Source organism: Syngnathus floridae, chromosome 6, assembly GCF_059516105.1.
Source record: "Syngnathus floridae isolate MCC-2025c chromosome 6, RoL_Sflo_1.0, whole genome shotgun sequence".
In the NCBI taxonomy this organism is placed as follows: domain Eukaryota; kingdom Metazoa; phylum Chordata; class Actinopteri; order Syngnathiformes; family Syngnathidae; genus Syngnathus; species Syngnathus floridae.
The window spans coordinates 16,190,969-16,212,831 of record NC_142418.1 but is presented as its reverse complement, the minus strand read 5'-3'; the positions used below and the strand labels follow the sequence as shown (position 1 = coordinate 16,212,831).

General features: G+C 43.7%; 1 protein-coding gene across 1 annotated transcript in view; it reads right to left on the bottom strand.

Annotated features, from left to right (window-relative positions):
* Positions 1-21,397, bottom strand: part of LOC148396912 (insulin-like growth factor 1 receptor) — a 49,650-nt gene extending 28,253 nt beyond the window's left edge. Inside the window, exons 1-2 of the mRNA XM_088378354.1 lie at positions 20,447-21,397; positions 15,177-15,743 (exon numbers count right to left, since the gene is read on the bottom strand). Of these exons, the coding sequence (XP_088234480.1) occupies positions 15,177-15,743; positions 20,447-20,546 (667 nt within the window). The 5' untranslated portion in view covers positions 20,547-21,397. The remainder of the gene's footprint in view (positions 1-15,176; positions 15,744-20,446) is intronic.
* Positions 21,398-21,863: the final 466 nt, after the last annotated feature.

The window sequence follows — 21,863 nt, the reverse complement described above, 5'->3', positions numbered from 1 at the left end:
GTTCAGTCTGCGTACGTACGTCAGCTACACCGCAAACTCGGAACAGCTAGCTTGGAAGGTGGCGTGCGGGAGATGTGAGGATCTACGCAGAAGGGTAACAGGGCCAACTGTATTCAAGATGGCAGTTTTAAAAAAAAAAAAAAAAATCTGGTCTGGGGAACAAATGAAGTCGCATCTAAGCGGCTGTGCATAGTGTGGTTACGGCTGCCTGGCTATTTATACGAGGAGGAGGGAGCCGCTACTATTGGATCCAGATGTTAAGGCAACACACGGCGGGCGGGCGGCTTGAGCAGAAACTGGCAACCTGGATCGAGACACTTAGGTCATCCAAAGGGTCACCTTTTCGATTCCCGGGTTCCGACCGGGACCAGGTCAGCCATGTCAATGAGAACCTGAGCTAAGGAAAACGTAGCCTCATACATATGGAATGAAAAACTGACAAGGTGTGATGGACGCATCAAAAATCCTTCGAGGCACGTCCATGTCGATCCAAGAGCAAACGATCGTCCATCTGGAAAGGCAATTGAACCTAAACATTCCACTGGATCTGCTAATGCTGTCTGGGAGGCTCCCGAATCAAACGGCATTCATCTGACATGAACCTTCTCCAAGCCATCTAGCTCATCATGTCTTCTTGACCTAGCTTGACCACTCCAGTTGAATGACAATGTGATGTGACCCCCAAGATGATGGATGGCCAAGATCCTGCAACCAACACCCAAGTGGCGCCGATTGATCCACTCAAGGTCCTAATGACACATCATCAATCCTAAGAGATTATTTTTTGAGCTAGTTGAGTCCCAAGACTCAACGTAGGCTTCCTCCACACACACACACACGAGTGGTGGCGGGAATAATCCCAGAAAGTACACGTTGTACACACTCCCCTTTAATCATAGCAAGATCTAATTGAGCCAGCCACGTGCAGCCAGAGACACAAATGCACCCGAGTGCACTTGGCGGTTGAGGGACATGAGGTCTTGAACAGGAGCCACCATGAACTGAGCTACTGGGACAACACACTGACAAGAGAGTCTGCTTAGTCTGGCTTGACTGCTCTGATTGAAAGAAAAAAAAAAATCCAAAACTGTGTGAAGATACTGTTACACTTTGAATGGTGTGTTTGAAAACAAAAGTGTATTTCAGACTCGGACTCTTTCAAATAATAAAAAAAAAATCTTTTGTAACACTTTTCCTGGTTCCACTCTCTCCGGACCACCCAGTAGGAGGCAAAATCCCATGAATGGTGGTCCAGCATTCCACAAGCCTACGTGCTACGTGACACATCCGCACAAGGGCGACTAGCGCTCTGCAGTCCCCTCCCCCTCGAACGCACCATCTCAGCACACTCTGTTACACTCAATCACGACAAACTCCACCATCTCCAGTACACCTGCACATTTTCCATTAACTGACTTCTCCGGTCAGGCCTTGGAGATTTCCAACCAATCAAGAGACTTATCATTGAGAAAAGCATGAAAACAATTGGGCTTGTTGACCAAGAAGGCCTAAATGAGCTTAAGTTAATGCCCACAGCTTTCCTAAGCTTGTTGGACCAGCTGTCTGTCTGCCTGAAGACAGACTCAAAAGCCACTCGTGCACACCCAAACACTTGACGGAGAAGCACCACGATGGGTGTGCCCTCCCCTGCCCGACCTTCCGCCGCCCCTCCTCCCCATCTGCTCTACCAACTGCCAAAATCCAATCACAACAGCAAAGAACACATGCTCGGCTAATACCTTGGATTTGAGATCACGCTTTTGTTCCAGACATCCCATGGATATTTTTATGGACAATCACGGGATATTTGTAAAAACCTTGATTGTCAGCTAGGGAGATTGAGTTTTTTTTAAAAAAAAAAAAGATTCAGCTGCACAATTTCTTCCACACTGGGACTGGCAAGAAGCAGGTCAGTGGAATGGAGTTTGTTAGATCTCCCTCATCATCTGGCCTGCTTCCCCCAGCCTACGTTTCCACTGGTGCTAACCAGATCAATCTTCAAGATGAATGACTCCATTAATTGCCTGCGATGGCTCAGGGAACTGCCCGTGCGTGGGAAGGGAACGCTGCACGGGTCGTGTCAATGCCTACGCGTTTGGACGACTTCGTTGTCCCCGACGCTCTGGCTGCCCTCTAACCCTAATTGAAGGCCGTAATGCAACAACGGGCTCTTAACCCCACTTAGTCTTCACACATGTACGCGTCTGGTGTCCTACGTTCTTCTCTCCTGGGCCCCGCGTTAGGAAACCGCAAGTCTCGGTCGGCCCTCTCGGATTGCTGCAGCTGTCAGAGAAGGCCCAAAGGATTCTGGCCTGCTTCCTCAGTTTACCAAAAGAGACACTCCTCTCTGGCCTCTTTTGCTCTCGAGCTGGACACATTTTCAAATACTGGACATAAACACAGCAGCGTGTGTGTTTGTGTAAATATCCAGATGTCCTCCCAAATAACATCTAGCTCCTCAAGTGGTGCCACTGACACAAACACACACATTGGTCACAAAAAATTGTAGCCAGAGGAAAATTATATACCAAAAAATACGGCCATGTAGTTGTAGCGAGGCATTAGCATTAGCGGTGGAAGGTACCGCTAATCCGGTTACAGATTTAAGCAAGGGAAATGATTCCGAGGCATCCATCCCCCCTTTATCTTAGGATCACAAGAGCCAGAAAGCTTCCCGTCAACTCTGCGGGGACTTGAAAGTCTTCACCAGTCTAAATATTTGTGGAAATCTGTGGAATTCAACAAAGCCAATCACTTCGGACCTGCCTGCAATTAGACCCCACTTCCAGCATTGTTAAGACGATCCTGATGGATCCTTGTGAAAGTTTTTGGATTTGCACAAGAAAGCTGGTGATGTGTTTTTGTGGGCATGAAGGCAAGCGGACATGACGAAAAGATTAATAGTAGATGCCATCGTGGCGGGCCATCCAAAGAACGTATCGAATATCTCTGAGGGTAGGGAAGTGCGTAGATGATCCAACCGAGAGCAACAAGAGTACGTACTGCGTGGCGCTACAGAGTAATCATTAGCATGTTTGCTAATGTTTTTAGCTAACTTCAGGTTGGTAAATTGGAGGCTGCTTTGTAACAAAAAAAAAAACAAAGCCTATTACTAACACTGATTTTGACATTTGTTAATCGCGGTAAGCTCCCAAGAAAATACCGGAGTGTGGATGTCTATATATAGGCTGATTACTTGGGGGTCGTTGAGATTGAGGGCAAGCAAAGTGCAAAGTGACGTTTGAGCAGCTCTCACAACATCGTAGATTCATTTGAGTCGGTTCCCAGGCAAATGCCTGTGGTAGGCTTTAAAAAGACATGCCTACACAGGAATATGACGTTGGAGATGAAATGAGAAACCAAAGGGTTATTACGGCTCGGTTCGCAGTGCCCAGCCTTAAAGCGCGAGCTAGCGCGTTGAGATTGTTATGCCATACAGATCCTTAACTATGAGTGATTTTTTTTTTTAACTTCAAAAGTGTGTCATTATGTAATATTTAGCTTTAACTAAGAGAGTTTGTGATTGTTATGCCACACCGAGCTTCAAATGTGAGTGATTATTTTGATGACACACCTGACTGCTATGCTATGCTATGCTATGCTATGCTATGCTATGCTATGCTATGCTATGCTATGCTATGCTATGCTATGCTATGCTATGTGATTGTTATGTGTAGCTTTCACTGTAAGAATGATGACACAAGCAACAGATATGTCTCCGATAATCTGAATACGACTCATGTACCGTATTTTCCGCACTATAAGGCGCACCAGATCATAAGGCGCACCTTCAATGAATGGCCCATTTTAAAACTTTGTCCCTATATAAAGCGCACCGGATTATAAAGTGCATAGAATAAATTGCTCAAACGTTAATGCAATCGCAATATAGTAACACTCGAAATAGTGAAAACAATAACAATATATCAATAACTCAACGTTGCTCAAACGTTAATATCACACAACACACAAAATAAACTTACTTTAATAAATTAGTCCTCATCCACGAATCCATATTGGTCCATATATAAGGCGCACCGGATTATAAGGCGCACTGTCGGCTTTTGAGAAAATTGGAGGTTTTTAGGTGCACCTTATAGTGCGGAAAATACAGTAACCTTATTTTCCATATGTAACTTGAATGCACACTTGATGTACACAGGTATGTAACAGGTGTGTCATTGTTGTGACTTCATTTGGGGCGGAAGACAAATCCCTTTCTCACAAAAGCGTCTCTCGATTGAATAAATTCCTTCTTCCTAGTCAAACAAGCGTGTCAGGGTGAATAAAAGATTTCTTTTTGAACAAGGCTGCAATATTACATAAATACCCTTGTGAAATTCTATTGAAACATTGGCGCCGACTTGCATTGTTATTTGGCGGAAACAGGACAAAGGTTCCTCCAGACTCAGATACGACGGTCCTCCAGGAGGTTGAGAACTAGACAGGCAAAGAAAAGACGGCACTTGCTCTAGAGCGAGTGATGGGGAAACAAAGGGCCTTCTTCCAAGAAATCCTCCCAGCGTGGGTCAGACAGTGAAGGGAGCCTCAACACACACCCCCTCATCTCCTTCCCCTCCATTCACACACGCTGTGCCAAACAAAACCCGGAACGCAAAACACTGTCTGCATGTCACACATGTAATCAGAACAACACATACTTTAGCCAGGCAGACATGTCAGTAAGTGAATAACAATAAAACCGTGACAGTATGGACGACAGTGGCTCATCTGAGCATATAATCTCTCCATTGTCTTCACGTTTTTTCTCATTACTGCTGCATTTCCTCCTCTTCCTCGCAGACGCAAGAATCTTCAGAATGTAACATTGCCAAGAGGGGCAGCAATGAACTTGGCTAACCCCGTGAAAAGAAAAAAAAAATTTGCAATCTCCACTTTGGAACAGTGGCGTCCCTTTTTCTTCCTTAAGTCCCTATCATCAGTTTAGCTAAAAAAAATAAAATAAATTGGAGTATCACAGTCTGAAGATTCAGACGTGGAAAATTTGAGTTACGGCTGCTAGGAAATTAAGCTGCAGTGATTTGTTTTTCTTGATGTCCTTAGTCTCCCCTCAAATATTTTTTGGCTGACCAACTATCTAGGTAACGAAATGAGTGGAGCAATTTTTACTGACAAAATTTGCGGTCTTGAATAATCTCACCAGAATCTACATACAATACAAAACACCCTGTTTGTTGTTTTTTTAAATTCAAACTGATGTTTAATGCGGCATGTCTTTTACCTCAACACAAATTTGAAATGAGTAATGCAACTACTGTTTAGTGTTAAAATAAAAAAGGAGTATCCATTTACCTAAATAACATCCTCATGTCTTGTTTACTTCCAGTCGAGACTTTTTTTTTTTTTTCTTCCCCTGCCTGCATCCAGTGGAGTGAGATGCTTTAAAGAGTCAATTAGTAGATTTACAATCCTTTCGCCTGAGGTCTCGGGCACAAAGGCAACAAGAAATGAGAAGAGTAGTTAACACACAGTAAAGGCCGCCAACCACGTGCAATGAAAAGCGATACATCCAATAAGACAGAGCCATTACATCCCGGCCATCGATTCAGAGGTGACGGCAGAAATAATAACTTCCACATATTAAACTCAACGCCAAAGTGTCAATATGGTACAGGAGATAGCTAATGGCTCTGCCAATGTAAATCGCAGTTTTACGGTCAGTTGAGGGAATAATGAGCTGCGATCTTGGCTTTGGTGTTTTTAAAGAGCGTGATATGTAACGCTAGGTGTCCAATGTCAATACAGAAGTATGATTTTACTGGTAGTCTAATAAAACACCAAAAAGACCATTTAAAGATGTTTGTATTGGGGGAGTTACAGAGTTGATATTAAAAAAAAAAAATGAAAAAAATGGAGTCAATGTCAACTTGTTGCTGATGTCACCTGCGTTGGCTACAGAAGTTGAATTGTTGTTGTTTTCTAACAGCTGTTAGTTGGTTGGTTTATTTGGTTAGTACCCTCGCATTTCTCCCCCAAGATCATCACTGGAATTACCGTATTTTCTGGACTATAAGGCGCACCTTCAATGAATGGTCCATTTTAAAACTTTGTCCTTATATAAGGCGCACCGGACTATAAAACGCACCAGTAATGCATCATGTCATTTTATCTTTTTTATTTCAACTTCAGACGCAACAAATTACTTTATAATCACAAAATAAGTCTTCAGCGGGCCACTTATGATCGATTTCATGACACAATGCTTCCGGCCAGTTTAAATTTAGGAATTTGGTGCATATATAAGGCACACCGAACTATAAGGCGCACTGTCGGCTTTTGAGAAAATTTTAGGTTTTTAGGTGCGCCTTATAGACCGGAAAATACGGTAAACAACCTTCTTCCCCACCATGAAAATAACAAATAGCCAGAAAAATAAACAAACTTAGCACCCGGAAGTGAAAATAGGGAAAACAAAACCGATTCCGATTGACTATAACTTCCGTGATGGAAAACGCCCTCTGCCGATGCACACACCACAGTTGGATCCCAAGCGATTAAGTGGAAAACACACTGCAGTCTGGAAGTGTTTTAATAAACTGGAAACTATTTTCAGCCGGCGATGCTGGCCCAAGACAATGGGCTCCATTGTCGAGGTGCGCAGTGTATTTTTCTTCACCCCATCCAATTCACTTCCCAAGAGGAGGCAAAGAGCAGGCGACAGACCCCCAAAGACCCCTCCCCCCCAATGCTTTGCAGTCCCTTTTAAACTCCTCGTCATCCAGCCCGGCATGTCTGAGCATACACAGGCGCAGGCTTCGCCACCACAAAAGTCAGACAGCGCGGGACCTCCTCCGTTGAGTCATAAAAAGAGCACGCCGCCGTCGCCGCCGCAGGGACTCGTTGCCAATATCCCGATTCAATCTATACAGCTTGATAACCCCAATGTGGGTCAGTCACAGGCGAAGAATTTACACCATTCCGACCGCCTAGCATTCCAGCAACGGGCGTTTCTGCGGCCTGACCAAACGGAAAATGAAAGACTGACAAACACAGATGCATTACAGATCGCTTGCTTTACGTCCACAATATTAGGGACACCTGCCCAATTCAATAGCAGCACAAGTGCATCTCAAAAAAAATGATACCTGCTATTTCTTTTCAATAGACAACGTTTTTTTCATGGAAGCTTGAAGCATTGTGAGTCAGTGGCAGACGTGTTTCATCTCGACTCGTTTTGACTCGAACAAGTGTAACATTATGCCCCCACCACACCTCCCACCTCCATTTCCGACAGTAGTCATAGACTACGCCCTCCATAAATCAACACAATCAATGAAACACACGGCGACGCGCCTACTTCCTTTTGTGACACCCGTGGGGGCAAACGGAACTTCCGAGCAGGCTTATGGGCCAAATGTGGAAGTGTCTGTCTCCACGGCAACAACCATGAGTGCCTCCAGACAGCGTGGGGGTGTGTTTACGTGTCGGGACCTGAGCTGATAATTACATGTGGGGCACCCTTGTCTTTCTATTCATCCGCCTAGCTAGCCATCTATCTATCTATCTATCTATCTATCTATCTATCTATCTATCTATCTATCTATCTATCTATCTATCTATCTATCTATCTATCTATCTATCTATCTATCTATCTATCTATCTATCTATCTACCTACCTACCTACCTATCGATCTATCCACCTACCTATCTATCCACCTACCTATCTATCTATCTATCTATCTATCTATCTATCCATCTATCCATCTATCCATCTATCTATCTATCTGTCTATCTGTCCATCCATCCATCCATCACTCCCTCCCTCCCTCCCTCCCCATCCATCCATCCATCCATCCATCCATCCATCCATCCATCCATCCATCCATCCATCCATCCATCCATCCATCCATCTATCTATCCATCTATCCATCTATCCATCTATCTGTCTATCTGTCCATCCATCCATCCATCACTCCCTCCCTCCCTCCCCATCCATCCATCCATCCATCCATCCATCCATCCATCCATCCATCCCTCCATCCATCAGTATCACAATCGTAACATAACCCTAAAAGCAATTGCTAAGCCTCGACTTCAAGAGAAAATCTCACCCTGAATCACTTCCTCCACTGAGGCCAAGATGTCTGGGAACTGACGCTCACCACTTTTTTTTTGTCATTAAACCAGTGGCCGGAGAAACACGAGGTGTAAAAACTTTAAAAGCATTCCGGGTCTGCCACACCGTATGCTTTCTGAGCCCCTCACCGGGCCGAGGGGGCAGCTGCCTTGCTTTTTATGACGTCCATGAGGACTGCAGACGCACGCAATGCCAATTACACCAGCTCTCCTGGGAGCAGCCCTGGAATCCAGCATGCTTAATAGCTCTTCTTTTACGTGCCAGACATACGTACAACCAAAGGCGCAAATCGAGAGGCTCACAATATGACTCTTAGTGCAAATTCAGCTTCTCAAATTATATACAACAGGGGAAATATGAATAGAATTTTACTGAAAAACACATTTTTTTTGTTCGTGCACATTTTCACAATAACTTGTGTGAGATAAACTATCCAGTGAAATGTCAACATTTCATAAAACCCTTATTTGAAAATACTTCTACCAACTACTACTTTTTAAATAAATTGCATTAACATGTACACAATGTAACGATCCGTAAAAAGTCGTTTCTGCAGAAAAACAAAAACACCTAAAGGGGTCTTAAAACTGAAGTTGGAGAAAATTCCAGGGACTTTCCTTAACAGAAGCATCAACACCATGATCCCACACAGAAGAGGAGGAGGAGGAAAAAAAGGAGCAACATAATAGCATGTATTACACAGGGAGCCAGGTGGAATGCAAAAACAACACGCTTTACACAAGCAAGCGCATGCCTCATCCGGAAGAACCGAGTCACCCTTTACAGCGTAAACACAGCGAGAACAATAAATCCGACTTGCTGGGTTATAGCCAGAAAAGTAGTTCAGGCAATATCTGGCTTGATGAAACTTACTCTGCTGTGAAAAAAACAAACCAACCCTTTAAGCTTTTGTCAACATTCCTGCCTTAATCCAGCTGCTTACACACCATCAGGTCGTAAAAAGCGGAATGACAATGGCGGTGTTTGCGTGCAGGGCGTGGGCCTGTCCGACATCACTCACGTCGTGTCAGGCGGCCGAAACCGCGGGAAGGAGGCGACGAGGCAAGCGCAAACTCGCCTGAACTTAAGTATACACGTTCCATCCAGGTGGAATGGTTTGGTCCAGTATAAAAGGCGGAGAGAGAATATCGTTGAGGATCTGTTGACGTAGCACGTAGAACATCTATGCTAAGCTAAATTAGCTTCTATTGTATGTCAGCATTAAGTTAGTCGATATTTTTTTGTATCCTATGAACGGCTGGCAACCAGTTCGGGCTTTCGGTCACTTCTAGTTGTGAAATTGATGGATTAATCACAAGGCAGCCATTTTGTTTTCAGGAAACATGCTAACACCAATTCACTGTCGGTCAACATGCTAACCATCCATTGTGACAATCATTTCTTTGACATTTTTATATAATATTCTGTCTTTCAACATGGTTTAATTTTATACAGTGGACCTCTGTGTTTTTGCAATTCACTACCAAGGAGGTCTACTAATCATCAACATCCTGTGAGCGAAAAGCCAATTTCGGAAGGATGAATGAGGATGGCAGCGGCTCCCTTTTCTGCGAGCGGAGTTGGAGCTCCAGTAGGAAGGGACGCTCGCACCTCCAGAGACCTCTATATTTATCCGACACAGTAACGAGCCGCTGTCAGGCTGCGGCATGGTGCGGTACAGCTGCTAAAGTTCCCACCGTGCGAACGTCACCGCAACCTCTCATCCCCTATTTGGACCCGGGAAAGAGTGACGGGCGGAATGTCATAACTGTGACTCATAGCACCAACGGAAAAAAACAATAGCTGGCTCATCAGCAGTACTTCACACGTTTCAAAGTTGAAAGCCGACGACCCCCCCCTGCTCAAGTCCCACAAAGGAACAACTGGAGATCTGTGTTGTGTTTGTTTTCCACTGGCTTACTGAGGCGTCTGGCCAAGAAGCTGATGCTTGTGCCAAAAGAGCCGGCCGGGGAGGCCGCCACCTGTGCCCATTAGCTAGCGTGCTGACAACTCCACCGGACCCCCCTCAGGGATCCCTCCTGAGAAGACTAAAAAGAAACAGGAAGTGGGAGGTGAAGGTCATTTTGAACAGGCATTAGACAAAGGACTATTTTATGGATGGTCTTCCGATTTGGAAGCACATAAGCCTCATGCTCGAACGCAATTCAAGAAGGAATGATGGGAAAATGGCACACGGAGGCTTGACTATTGAGTTCGATATTAAATATTGGATAAACATCATCTACTAAACTTGTGTAAATCCACTTTCAATAGCGTTAATCTACTTTCAATAGAGCTTATCCCAGGCAGGGCCAAAGTTCAAATTCTTTTAGCGTTGCCTGCAAACGGCACAACACTCGACATTGTACATTTCATTGATTAATTATTCATGTGGTAGTGACATCCAATACGAAAACAGTCGATGCCATTGACTGCTGATGCTAAACGTTAAATCGCTAGCTAGCTTACCGCGCTATAGCATTTATTATATGAAGGGATGAGGGTGGCCACCACCACCAAGCCTCATTGCTTCCTGCCTTTTAAAGAAGGTCTGAGAACTATCACCATGGCCCCCACAGCTCCGGGAGATGAAGTTATGTGATTCAAGCAGATTTATGAATGAGTGGTGAAAGCAGAAGGATGAGTCACGGCCTCAGCGCGGCTTGCGGATGCCTCCAGTAGGCAACAATTTTGAGGGCTCAGACAAACAGTCGTGTTGTGTGAGAGTCTCTTAAAGAGTATTTTCAAGTTAAGAGATTTAAAAAAACAAAACAATCAATCAAGCAGGAGAACCTTTGACAGAACTTATTTATAGGATTTAAAAAGTAGCAGTCTGAATGAAAAGGCCAGTTGTTCATATTTCGACACGCTGTGTCATGAAGAATGCTTTGCTAGCATGCTAGCAAATTCAAACGTGAGTCAAAAACAACTCAAATTGTGTTTTGGGCTAATTTTTCTCCCGTCTAAAGATCCGTCTGTCCTCAACTGTGGACACCTCTGATAACTAACATGGATTTTGATGTAGCTGGAGATACACCGATGGAACTTGGTTGATTCGCTTGGTGTGTGGCCACTCTCTAATTGCTATACACAGCGCTAATGATTATCTTCCTGGACTGTCCTCTCATTTGCACCCAGATTCTTTACAGGTTCTTTTTGGTTGCCAGACAGTAAATACAACAGAGAAACCAAAGACAGGTTGGAAGGCTGCAAAGATTATTATATGAGACCCCCCCATCGGATCAAAATGTCAATTATTAGGTGTCTTGAATCATAAAAGAGTCAAGACTCTACTGTGGAGAGTCAGAAAGAATCACAAACAAACCCAGCCAGTTGAAAATTAGGACATGTGCATCAGACGTTATATAAGTTACTTTCATGATTCAATTGTGTAGGGGACCAAAATAAAAGCACTTGATCCTCCGTCTCAAGAGGAGACCTCGCTCTGAGAACATGATGGATCAGATTAGTCAGATGTCTGTCAGGTGGCAGGCGTGGATGACGGATGGAGCCGAAGATCTTTGGCATTAACGCTGGCCGGCTGCCCACGCTGCCGACTAAACGGAGCCGAGCGAGTGCAAACGTGTGGGCAATCAGATGTTCAAAAGTCCCAAGTCGGAACTTTCAGATGTTTTTTTTTCTGCAAAATAGCATTTCTGCTCTGCCTGGCAAGACATTCCGTCTATTTCGAGTCTTACAGTGGCAACGTAACGCTAAATTGCAAATTACTTGGACATGATTGGATACGATCTGGTCATGATTACTACAAATGATAATATCATCATCATCAGCAGTATATCAAAACCAAATGTCAAATAGCTGGCCAGATTTAAAGCCCAAGGTTTGTATTCCCAAACGACTCAGCGAGCGGGAATCTTACTTGAATGTTTCTTCCCATCAATGCGTAAACACATAAAAATCCCAACACCTCGAATATCACTAAATCTTTAAAACAGGCATGAAGGGAGCGCCGTCTCACAACGGGAAGAATAAATCAAGTGGAAATCTCATAAATCCATCAACAAGTATTCTCCTTGGCTACTCTTGGTGCATTTTCCAGTAACTTTTTTTCTAATTGAATTACTCAATTTAGTCAACTAAAAAAAATAAACATCTTTGTAAATATAAAATATTAGCTGGTAAAATGTGGGTCTTCATAACACGCAAGACACAACACTACAAATCCTTCTTGTAAAATAAAACTCTCTGGCAATATTCTGGACTTGAGCTTCAAGAATGTTTCTTGAAGTGGACTTGTCAAATTTCAATTGGGTCCTAAAGCATGTGAAGAGGTTTTGCAGACAGAGAGGCGGGCTTGTCTAATTGTGAATGACCTCCCGGCAATGTATCTTTACCGGGCCCGTCTGAGGCCCACACAGGACCTGAGGGGGGCTATTTGAAGCGGGCCAGACTCTTTTGAGTCAGGGGATCCCCCTTAACGCCAGCCCTCATGGTATCCCCCCTCTACTCCAAACTCAAAGCAAACAGCATGTAATGTCAGAGGATCCAAGACCTGAGCAAACAAGCCAGTTGGCCGGCGCCGCAGTGATGAGAGGAGGGCTCGGAAAGGCGCTATCTGACAGGCGGAGATGTTAACAGCTCCTGATAAGCGGCGTGGAGGAGAGGGGGGTAGATCAGGAAGCAGCAGAGGAGAGACTGACAAGGACGATCGTAGATACAGGGATGGTTTACTCAAAGGCTATTTTTTTTCCTCCTTCCAGCCACTTCCATTAAAAAGTCGAATAAAAGAGTTATTGGAAGGATATTTTGTCAAATGCCCAGCTGGAAGCTCAAAGCAATTTATTATTTTAACTGCAGCAAATGTATTAATTAAATTAATTAAATTTAAGTCGTTTTATTTGACCTGTTTTACTTGTTTTTTGTTGTTTTGAAGGCATCATATTTTAACCTGTCTAACTTTGGGTTTTTAAGTTACTCCTTTTTTAGTTTTTGAAGTTTTTAATTAATCTTATTCAAATCTGCACTTGTGATATTTTTTTGACAGTTTTTTTTGTTTTGTGAGTTTTTTTAAAAGTGCTTCACTATGATGAGACAAACTTTTCACCTTATTTTGTCCATCACCATTGAGCAAAGTGTCGTTCTTTTTTTATGGGTGGACAAACATGTGGCAAGCAGACCCTGCGCCATCCCGTGAACGAGGGGCGGAAGGCCCGGAGGCTACGGTGGTGTGCTTTCGACAGACAACAGGCTTCCTCGCCTCATGGAGTGTAATTAAAGAGGAGGCTGGGCCGTATTGACGAGGAAAACCGCCACATGCCCTTGAAGGAACATCTGCACCGGAGAAAAATAAGCCAATTATGTCAATGTGTGTGTGTGCAGGAAGGAGAAGGCCGTAATATTAAGTCTTTCAAGTAGCTGCTCCGAGGAATCTTCAACTCTTTTTCCACCTTTAATCTATAACAGGGAATTCACTTTAAAAGGTGTGGTTGGGAAAGTTCATTTGATTTTTTTACAAACTAAAATAATCCTTAGTTGTAGCTCCACTTGTTTGTCTATAGCACCGGTGTCAAAGTCAAGGCCCGGGGGCCAGATCTGGCCCGTCAAATTATTCTAAGCAGCCCGTGAAAGCAAATCATATTTGTCACGTGAATTAATATTATTTTACTATTTTCACAGTAACTTGAACAACAAATTCTACCAATAAAAAACCCTTTAATAAAAACAAATACAATGTTGCCACTATGGTTAAGCTACGACTGCTTCCTATTTTCCCACAGTGTCCCTCCCTCAAATCTTTATCTGTAGCCTTAAGACTTCAAGGGCCCCTCTAGATGAATGTGTTTAGCCTGACCTCGACCCGGGCCTCTGAGAACTGCTTCAAAACATCCTCCTGCGTGACTCAAAAACAGCAGAGAACTACTTCACGCTCGGAAGAAAGCGACGGCACACCAAGGTCACATTAACTGGATAGCAAGCGTGCTAGCGGTTTGTAGCGAGAGGAAACCTCAAGCAATGGAAATCTTTTGATACCGATGTTTTATGGATCGATAGAAACATTTATATGCCAATGATGAGAGGAACCAGAAGACAAAAAATTCTTAATGAGTGATATTTTAGATATTAAGACTTCACCAACCAAACTCTTGTGTTCTTTAGAATAGAGATTCTGGGGAATCTTTAGAATGAATCCAAAGACTACAAAGCCTTTTGAAAGTAGACCGAAGAAACCCTGACAGAAAAAACAATTAATGGCCTTTTTATGGTGCAACAAAAAAGTGCACGACCTCCCCCGGTATGCTTGAATAATCATCCCTGACCCTGACCTTTGGAAAACAATGTTGCAACAGTGCATGGGTGGCCAAAAGAAGCAAGTCAAGAAAGAGAAACACAATATGCTGAGAAAAAAACAAGTCCGCTACGGCATCAACCAATCAAATCTTCTAAAACTTTGACACCGGCCACAAAAGAGCTTGGGAATGTGGCATTGGCTGTTTTTTTCTGATACTTTTCCACACCATCTGAAATGATAAATGTATCATTCCCAATAGTGTGACTCTTCATATCTGCTCACGACCCAGACTAAATTTTGCTCCTCCTTGACTCCAGCAAACTTCCTTGACACCAATTCCTACTTTCCAAGCTGTGTCACAAAACGAGCACAAAATACAGTAAAAAAAAAAAGAAGTATGTAAATTTGTGAAGAGCAAACCATAAATCGGTGGGAGTTCTTCTTCAAGTCATGTGACCCTCCCCTGAACACATGACCCGACCAGAGTTAAAACAGGGATGACCCTCCTCGGGATACTTCAATATGCTTCCTTTCATAAATGGTAAAAAGGAAGAAAAAAAATCCCATCCCGAAGGCAAATATTTAACCGACAAGGTCCAGACAGGTAAACGAGCTGGTTTCTTGGCAGAGCAGCCAGGCCTCACTAATACCTGCGGCTCCATACTGCTGCACTCCATAAATAGCTGGATCCAAAGGAACCGGGAGTGCCTTCAATGGACAGAGCGCAGATGTTTGCACTGGCGAGGTGAGGACGGAAATGAAGGGAAAACACGAGGGATTTGTCCGTCGCTCTTTGCTGCCATCCTAAGAACAAAAACCAGCGCTTACCTTTCTGGCATTTGCTGGAGGTCCAGCATCGGTACTCCTGTTTGTTATTGAAGGTGGTCTGCTGACACAACGGGTTGTCCTCCATGATGCCCGGGCAGACGTTGTCACACTCCTTGGTCTTTTTATTGCCGCTCACGATGTTGTTGAACTCGGCGTCCATGATGAGCGACCAGTCCACCGAGTCCAAATAGCACAGCTCGGGGTTCTTCTCGATCCGGATGGCCCCTCGGGTGACGTTCCTCAGGTTGTATAAGCCGATGTCCTTCAGGCTGGTCATATCGTAGATCACCAGGGCATAGTTATAGAAGAGGATGCGTCCGCGGATGACGCTCAGGTTGGGGAAGAGCGTGCTCAAACTGTCAAGACCCGGTACACGGAACAGCAGCAGGTAGTCGGTGATGACGGTCAGCTTGGGGAAACTGAGGGAGCGGAACACCTCCTGGTTCTTGGTCTTGCTGTTGTTGATCTTGATGAGGAGGATCTGCAGGAAGCCCTCCACCACCGTGCAGTTCTCCAGGCTCTTGAACTCGCTGACGTCGTTGCGGATGTCGATGCCGGGGCCGCAGACTGCAAAACAATGATTGACAGATGGCAGTTTAGCCTGGGTTGTTCGTCAGAGTCTTTTTTTTTTTTCACTTTAAATACTTTTGATTTTATTATTTATTAATATTATTAGTATTTATTTTATTATTTATTCTTACTATTATTTTCCACTTTGAATATTTTTATGATTTAATTTATGCTATTATGGTCCAAAATGCACTGCCCACTACTAGAAAGAAAAAAAAATATTCCTCATAATGTGATTGGCCTTTAATGGAGGTTTGGGGTGAGGCAAATATTTCAGCTCCTCTGGTTGTTTGGCCTCGCATCGAAGATCAGCGCTCAACAAACGGCGCCGAATGAGCTCTCTGCTTTAAACCTGTTATGTTCTTACATAGGCTTAAGTGTGTCACAGCGAGTGCGTGCGTGAGCCCGAGTCAAAACACGTAAACATAAGGCCCCGTTAGCCAAACGTCGCCGAAAGAGCGGATTGTATTTCCGGATAAAATGATTGTCGAATGACGACACACCACGGGCCTCACAAAGCAAATAGAGTCCGATTTACTCCGCCAGGCCTCAGGCTCCGTCCACTTCTTTTGTTTCCGTTACAGTTTTCCGGGTGGGAGAAAGGGAGGGGATGGAGATGGAGCCTCTCACTCACAAAGGCTAATTTGTTTGTTAGTAAAGAGAAACTCTTTCCCCCCGACTTCCTGGTGAAGCCATTATTACTACAATTGGGGGAAAGGAGGGGGGGGCAGTCTGGATCATCTATTGTGGGCAGTTGTGAAAATAAAGTTGAGAATGAATTCCAAATGTTGATCAGAAAAAAAGCGGTCGTTCTAAAGGTCTGTCGTTTGTTTTCGATTGAGCTGAAATAGAATCCTGAAAGGAAGAATCTTCCTCTCACACCACCCCCACCCTCATTAGGCAGGTTAACCACCAGGAATTCCAATCATTTCCTTGAAACGGGAATGGAGGAGGCCGAAATTTAAGGCTACAGTCGTCGGTGATGGCCGCCCGCCGCCGGTCAAAGAAAAAAAAACAGCTTTTTTTTCTTTTCCGATTCCAGCAAGCTTTGAAATGTTTTTTTTTCCCAGCACTTTTTTTTAACTGCAGTAAAGTACATCAGCTATACAGCTCTGACAGAAAAAGTAGTTTTTCTTAGTCAAGACATATTAAAAAAAAAGTGAAATAAAACTATACAACTCTGAAAGTAGTTTTTGTTAGTCAACACATAAAAAAAAAAGGGAAATAAATCATTTTAAATGAGCAATCAAAATGTGTGACTTGTAAAGTAACTCCATGCCTTTCACATGGATAATATGACAAAAAAAGTTATAAAATTACCAGAAAAGTTGTAATGAAATAAAAGCACCCGTCCCTCGTTTTCATTCATTTCCATAAAGGGGGAAGAACAGAAATGTTTGCTCGTCACTCCACTGAGTAAACAGCCCTATCTCAATGAAGTAATGGAATCTGTCAGCTCGTGTTTATGATTGATAAACCTTGACCCCCAAACCCTCAGCAGCCCCTCCTCCAAACTCCAGCGTCCATCACAAGCTCAAACCCGACCCCCTTTGGCGACCCCGCCGCCCGCGAATCAAAAGCGATCTTAATGCCCTCCTAATCTGATTTGAATTGGGTAAACAGGGGGGAGGGAGGGGGGGGCTATTTTTAAACAAAATTAGTATCCCTTACAGCGGGTGACGTCGTCGGCGTCAAATACAGACTTTGAGACAGCTTTTTTTTTTTTCTTTATCATCACCGACATTGAGCATTTCGGGAAAACACATAATTGCATCCTTCGTCGAGCAAGATTAGGAGCCGCATTCTTGTCTCGAGCCGTGGTGAGTTCAAGGACAGCTGTTAGAGTGCTATTATTCTCGTTATAATAAAAAAAAAAATCTCATTACTGCTGTGTTATGAAAAAAAAAAGTTGTGACGTTACCAGGAAAAAAAAGTCTAGTTATGAGAAAAATTTCCAGAGGGGAATGATGCGGCCTGCAATGATAACGAGCGTAACAGCCCCCGTCCAAAGAAACGTTAACTGTGACGTCGGCGTGTTACAAAAGAGCAAAAGAATGCAGCAAGTGTTTAGTAAAGAATGCAAAAGCTGCTCACGCGGATTACCACACGTCACCATTTGATTCTTTTTAAGAACGTCACGCAATCGAGAGAGCCCGTGTAGCGGGAACGTCATGGCCCCGTCCCATCGACACCCTTTAACACCTGCCACATCAGCTGGCTCTAATACTGGAAGTCATCTGACCGCCGGCCACTTCCCCTCAACGGACCTCACTTCAACCACTGGGTCGGGGGGTGGGGGGCTCAGAGGGGACGGCCCATACCGCAACCCAAAACAGTAACATGACACTCACAGGCGCGACAAAGATCCGCCATCTGTTGAGAAGGCCGGCATGCATGTGAAATAATTCCACGTCATACTCCATCATGACTTTGACAAAGCTGAGCAAGCTTGGGCAATGGCAGCTAGCTCACTGTCTTGGGTTTTCTTGTCAAAAGACCCCTGGAATGTCAGGACGGGGAAACCACACTTCCTCAACTCTCATCGTTAACATGGGGACACCTCAGGGCTCTGTATTCAGTCCCTTCCCTCTTTACGCATGACCCATCTTCTGACATGCCAAAATTCTCGATCCTCGGGCCATAATGTCTCTCTTGATTAATTTACATGTCAGATATCCACTTTCCAATCCAAATGTTTTTCACCTCTGACATCGGCTGATCTTTCACAACGAGAAGGAGCTTGCGATGTTCTTGCGCAATACGCCGCAGGCTGTAAAACCGGGAGGCGGCGAGGACGCAACGGAACCCGAGCGAAGAGGATGCTCCACTTGAAATCAAGTGTTTAATTAAGCATTGAAAAGCTCAGCTGGCAGCCCGGGAGGACAGCGTTTGGCGTCAACCGACGGACGAGGCCACTCGCATACGCATGCGTGCATACACACGCGTGCTTCAACTTGAAAACAAGACATTTATGCGTTCGCCTGGAAAATAGTGAAACTTGAGGTTTTTCTTAGCTGTGAGCAATAATCAAAAAGATCGCAAATCGTGAAATACTTGCTTCTGTGGCCTTTTGCTTTACAAGACGTCAGAGATATCGGAGCCCTCATTAAAGCAAACGGGAGTCTTTAGCAACGTGCTAAAGGCTTTGTGATTATTTACACAATCATTCTAGTTTTTCCGGAGCTACATACTCCTTTCATAAATAATTGAGCGGGGGAACACTGGAGCGCTTCACGAAACCTGACAAGAGTACGCCTTGTGCTCCAACGACCCCACCACGGCATTGGTGAAACACGGGCGGCCATCGATTTAATAACGACTAATAGTACTGGTGTGAACAGCAGAAGGCAATTAAAGGCTTCACATATGCACACAAGCGCATACACACACACGCTTACAATCAACAGAACCAGGTCTGTTTGAACCCATGGTTATTTTTACATGCTCTATTTCTAAAGTCTTGTCAGTGTTCCTATGTCACAGGCTTACATTCGCCGCATTCTTGGATGCCGCGGTGAGGAAAGTTGACGGCGGTTGGACTTGAAAGGGTGATTAATTCAATTTCACCGGAATGTGCGTTATAATAAAAGGAGCCGAAGGGGAAAATAAAGTCAAACAAACCCTTGTCAATATATTTTTCACCACCGTGGAGTTATGGAGAACGATTTTTGTCTGAGGGCGCCTGCAGCAAAGTGGACACTGTGGGTTGTAATACTGCCATAAAAACAAAAAATGCGGATTAAACCAATCAACCAGCCAATCACAGGGCACATAATAAGGCTCCTGGATGAGGTGACTAAGGGCTGTTGCAGCAACATGGAGACTGTGGAGCATAAATACACCATCTTCATTTCTAGCAATTTCTTTACCACGTATTTTACAATAACTGCTCAACACATCATCGACCAAGCAGTGGTCTAAATCCGAATTGCAAGATTGACGGTCAATGCAGCAACATGGAGACTCGGGAGGGTTATTTTCCCGAATGTGTCTTTAACTGGAAGTGGGGGATGAAATGTGGGTCAATTATTTAAGTGGATGTTGAATTTTCACTTAAAAGGAAATGAGGCACTTCAGTAGGATCAATTTGGAGATAAGAATAGCCATTTTCTTGACATTAAATGCTATCTCGTGTTGATGAAGGGCTGATTCTGCTCATAAAAATTATCTAGTCGATGTGTGACTCGGAGGAGAGCAGATGTGTGTCACTGACTGAACGCAGCAAAATGGCCACATGGTCCTGGTAGTAACCTTCAGCTCCTCGCTGCAGAGTCATCAATGGCGTCTCCGTGCGAGAGCAATGTAACATGTGTCTTATTGCGGTGATTATTTCAAATAATAACAATTATAAACATTCTTATGATCATGAAGATAATAGTAACATACCATTAGTGAAATACATGCGACCTTGCGCACAGTGAAGCACAATTTTACCACGATTGCGCGGGGACATGAACGTACCACAACGCCAGCGTTTCACGTTTTTCCAATTACGTATTATAATTATAATAATAAAATAATATTATTAATAATATCTTTCAATGTAGTATGTTTATATTAAATTAAATATGTTAAATTTTACGAAGATGTTCGCTTTTAGAAAAAAAAGGTGTTTTCTCAATAACTCGTGTTTACTCACTGATGTTAAATTGGAAAGAAGATACAAATTAAAAAATATATGCAGGGTGGAAAATACTTACTCTCGCCATTTGAAGTCCATATGCATAAGGTGGAAAGGGTCGTCAACACAGCCCAAAACAAGACAGTGCTGCTGCTCATTAGTAGTTTGTCAGCTTTCATGTTCCTTATTTCATTAAAAAAAAAAAAAAAAAAAAATCACAATAATACAAATAAATCCAATGAGATTTTGTTTGTATAATAAAGCTCCGGAACGACTTGGTAGCGACAAATGCAGTTCAAATGGCTGGGTCGTACACTAGGATTTAGATTAGAAATAAATCAAATTTAAAAAAATAGGTAAAAAATGCAAAGTAGTATTATTTCCTCCAAAGTGCACTGACTGCTATGGGAGCAGCAACACGATGATGGTAATCCCCGTCTTCAGTCTCCATGTCTTCTTCCAATAACAACAACAAGGCCTCAGAATGGGGTTCTCTCCACAATATATCAGCACTTAAATTCGATCCTCATCCCCCTCATCCTCATCATCAGTAGGCGTGAAAGCCTCTCGCGTGGACACTGGAGTAAAAAGGGGGGATATGCACCCAGGAAGAAAAAGAAGGGTGGTGGCTGCGTGGGGTTATTCAAAAAATGAATGAAAAGCCAGCCTGGTAGATGTCTTGACGCTTGGAAGCCAAGCGAGCAGAGAAGCGCCGGTGTTTTGTGCCCGTCGTAATCGCGCCAGTGGAGGTTTAAGGGTGGGCTCGTGGAAAATGTGCCACGCAAGAGCAGAATATGGGGCTGAACGCGTGGGTACGCACGCGTCTTCTTCCACTCCCGACGTCTTTTTTTTTTTCTTTCGTCGTCGAGAGAAGGGGAAACGAGTCCACGTTGCAGCTGCTAAAATCCCACGGTGAGAGTGTGCGTGTGTGTTAGTGGGTCTTCCGTGGAATCTCTGCTGTAAACAAGAGTCGGCTTCTCTTGCACACACTCACACACGCATAGTGCTCCGGATAAGGTGGCCGGCTGGAAAACGCGGAGTGGATTCTGGACTCGGCAGGGATGGATTCCCTGGCTAGTGCGCTCTTTGTCCTGCTCTTGCATTATGAGCTTCAAGCGAAATATGACATGGAGACGACAATAATAAAAATGCCACATTTAAAATTTTGAATAAATATATTTATGCTTTAAATAGAGCAACGTGTCACGTGTTTTATTTTAATACATTAACATCTTCGTTTTTTTATTTAAACATGCAGTCTTGATTGCTGAGTTGTGAAAAGTCGATTTTTGCAATTAAAACTTCAACGAACAATGTGCAGTCTGTGCTTATTTGGCTTTCGACATTTGATTCTGATTTTCTAGAAAAGTGTGACGTAATCAAACCGTCCGTCAAAATATTGTCTGACAGTAATCCGGTCCGTGGTGCTAAAAAGGTTGGGGACCACTAAAATAATTTCACTCGTTTAAAACTTACATTCTTTGTATGGTCTACTG